General features: G+C 33.5%; 1 protein-coding gene across 2 annotated transcripts in view; it reads left to right on the forward strand.

Moving 5' to 3' along the window:
- The first annotated feature begins 553 nt into the window (after positions 1–553).
- Positions 554–2,165, forward strand: part of ADNP2 (ADNP homeobox 2) — a 27,331-nt gene continuing 25,719 nt past the window's right edge. The window contains exon 1 of one of the 2 annotated variants that reach the window (XM_011979580.1): positions 554–675. In XM_011979580.1, the coding sequence (XP_011834970.1) occupies positions 568–675 (108 nt within the window). In that variant the 5' untranslated portion in view covers positions 554–567. The remainder of the gene's footprint in view (positions 676–2,165) is intronic. The other variant, XM_011979581.1, reaches the window with a different exon arrangement.

Raw genomic sequence — 2,165 nt, forward strand, 5'->3', positions numbered from 1 at the left:
TTCTTTGGAGAAGTGTCTGTTCAGATCCTTTGCCCATTTGTAAACTGGGTTATCTGTGTTTTTATATTGAGATACAAGAGTTATCTGTATTCTGCATGTAAGTTCCTTATTAGAAAGAAATATGGTTTGCAACTATTTTCTCCTGTTTTGTGGGTTTTTTGCTTTTTTGATGGTGTCCTTTGAAGCATAAAAATTTTTAATTTTGATAAAATCCATCATACCTATTTTTTCTTTCATTACTGGTGCTTTTTGGTGTCCTATCTAGGAATTCCTTAACGAATCTAAGGTCGTGAATGTTTATGCTTATGTTTTCTTGTAAGAGTTTTATAGTTTTAGGTCTTACATATAGGTGTGATCCACTTTTGAGTTAATTTTTGTATATGGTGTAAGGAAGAGGTCCACCTCTTTCATTTGCATATGAATGTTCACTTGTTCTGCAACAATTTGTTGAAAATTATACTCTAATCCTAGTGTTTTACCAACCCTATCAAAAAATGTATTTTTGTGTATTATATACATGTACTTATTACAGTTTTGTTTTCTTTCCTTTTAAGGAAAATTTCAAAAATGTTTCAAATTCCTGTGGAAAATCTTGACAACATCAGAAAGGTGCGAAGAAAGGTGAAAGGTATTCTTGTGGATATTGGGCTTGACAGCTGCAAGGAGTTACTGAAGGTAAGAGGACATAAGTAGCCAATTGAAATATGGAGGTGAGATTTGAACTGGGGTTTTCGAAAAGTGGGTGAGATTCCTCAAAATGGAAATTGCTATTATACTTCAGATGACTGTGGGAAAGCCTCATTAGTACTTATTTATGTCTTTATGACATAAAGTGAGCTATTTAAGCTGTTCAGGTTTTTAAGGTACTTTAAGGAGGGGATTTTTCTAGTCATTAGTTATTAAAAAATTGTTTTTGATGTTTGAGAGAAATGTGATTTATTTGTTATTTTGGCAAAAGAAAACTAACTTAATTTCCCAGTATTGTTAGAGCGATCAACAAATGGGCATGCATGAATGAAATGATAGGGTTTTTTAAAAAATCCTGATTTGTGTAGTTGTATATGTGATTTCAGAAAAGTTTTCCTAAAATTTTGTCTGTCCTTATAACATTGAGAATATATAGTTGGCATATATAGTTTTAAAAAATGTTAAATAAAAGTTGTTGTATATCCTGGCCGGGCATGGTGGCTCATGCCTGTAATCTCAGCACTTTGGGAGGCTGGGGTGGGTGGATCACTTGAAGTCAGGAGTTCGAGACCAGCCTGGCCAACGTGGTGAAACCCTGTCTCTACTGAAAACACAAAAATTAGCCGGATGTGGTGGTGGGTGCCTGTAGTCGCAGCTACTCAGGAGGCTGAGGCACAATAATTGCTTGAACCTGGGTGGCAGAAGTTGCAGTAAGCTGAGATAGCGCCACTGCACTCCAGCCTGGGTGACAGAGTGAGACTCTGTCTCAAAAAAAAAAATAAAAAGATTTCTTATATATCCTTGTAGTCATTGGTAATGATATTTTTGTTTTGTCTAATCGTTTATAGCCTTGCTTTCCCCTTCCTTAATAAATCTAGTCTAGGATCAGATATGTACTTGGTTGTCATGTCTCTTTAGTCTTCTTTTAATGTCAAATCAGTTTTTTAAGGTGGAATTCTGTTAGGAAGTTTGTTTTCTTTTTAGGGAACATGTCAGTAACAATGAAAGTTTCTCATCCTAGAGTCCTTTGTTTTTGACTTGACTAGAACCGAACATGACTCATGAACTTTTGCTTCCTTAGCCTGAGAATGTGCTTACTTACCTAAATTTGTTCACAACTGTTTACTTTTTCTTTCCAAGACTTTATTAACAGAGAGATATGGTACTTCACAAGGGAAAATCAAGAGATTTGAATGGCTTAAAACTGTTAGATTAACTGTTGAATTATTAAAACTATTTTGGGGAGAAAATTTTATTTGTAGTTGGGCCTATATATTATGAAATTTTTGAAAATTCAAGCAATACAGAAGTTTTTTATAGAAAAATTAGAAAACAGACACAGAAACAAGACAGTAAGACTCACGCATAAACCATTACCCTGAAATATCCAGAATTAACATTGTTATATATGTATAGATTTTTAAAAATGGGATACATTCACATTTGTTTCTTTTTTTTCTTTTTTTTTTTTTTTTTTT

Source organism: Mandrillus leucophaeus, unplaced genomic scaffold, assembly GCF_000951045.1.
Source record: "Mandrillus leucophaeus isolate KB7577 unplaced genomic scaffold, Mleu.le_1.0 Scaffold2039, whole genome shotgun sequence".
Lineage (NCBI taxonomy): Eukaryota > Metazoa > Chordata > Mammalia > Primates > Cercopithecidae > Mandrillus > Mandrillus leucophaeus.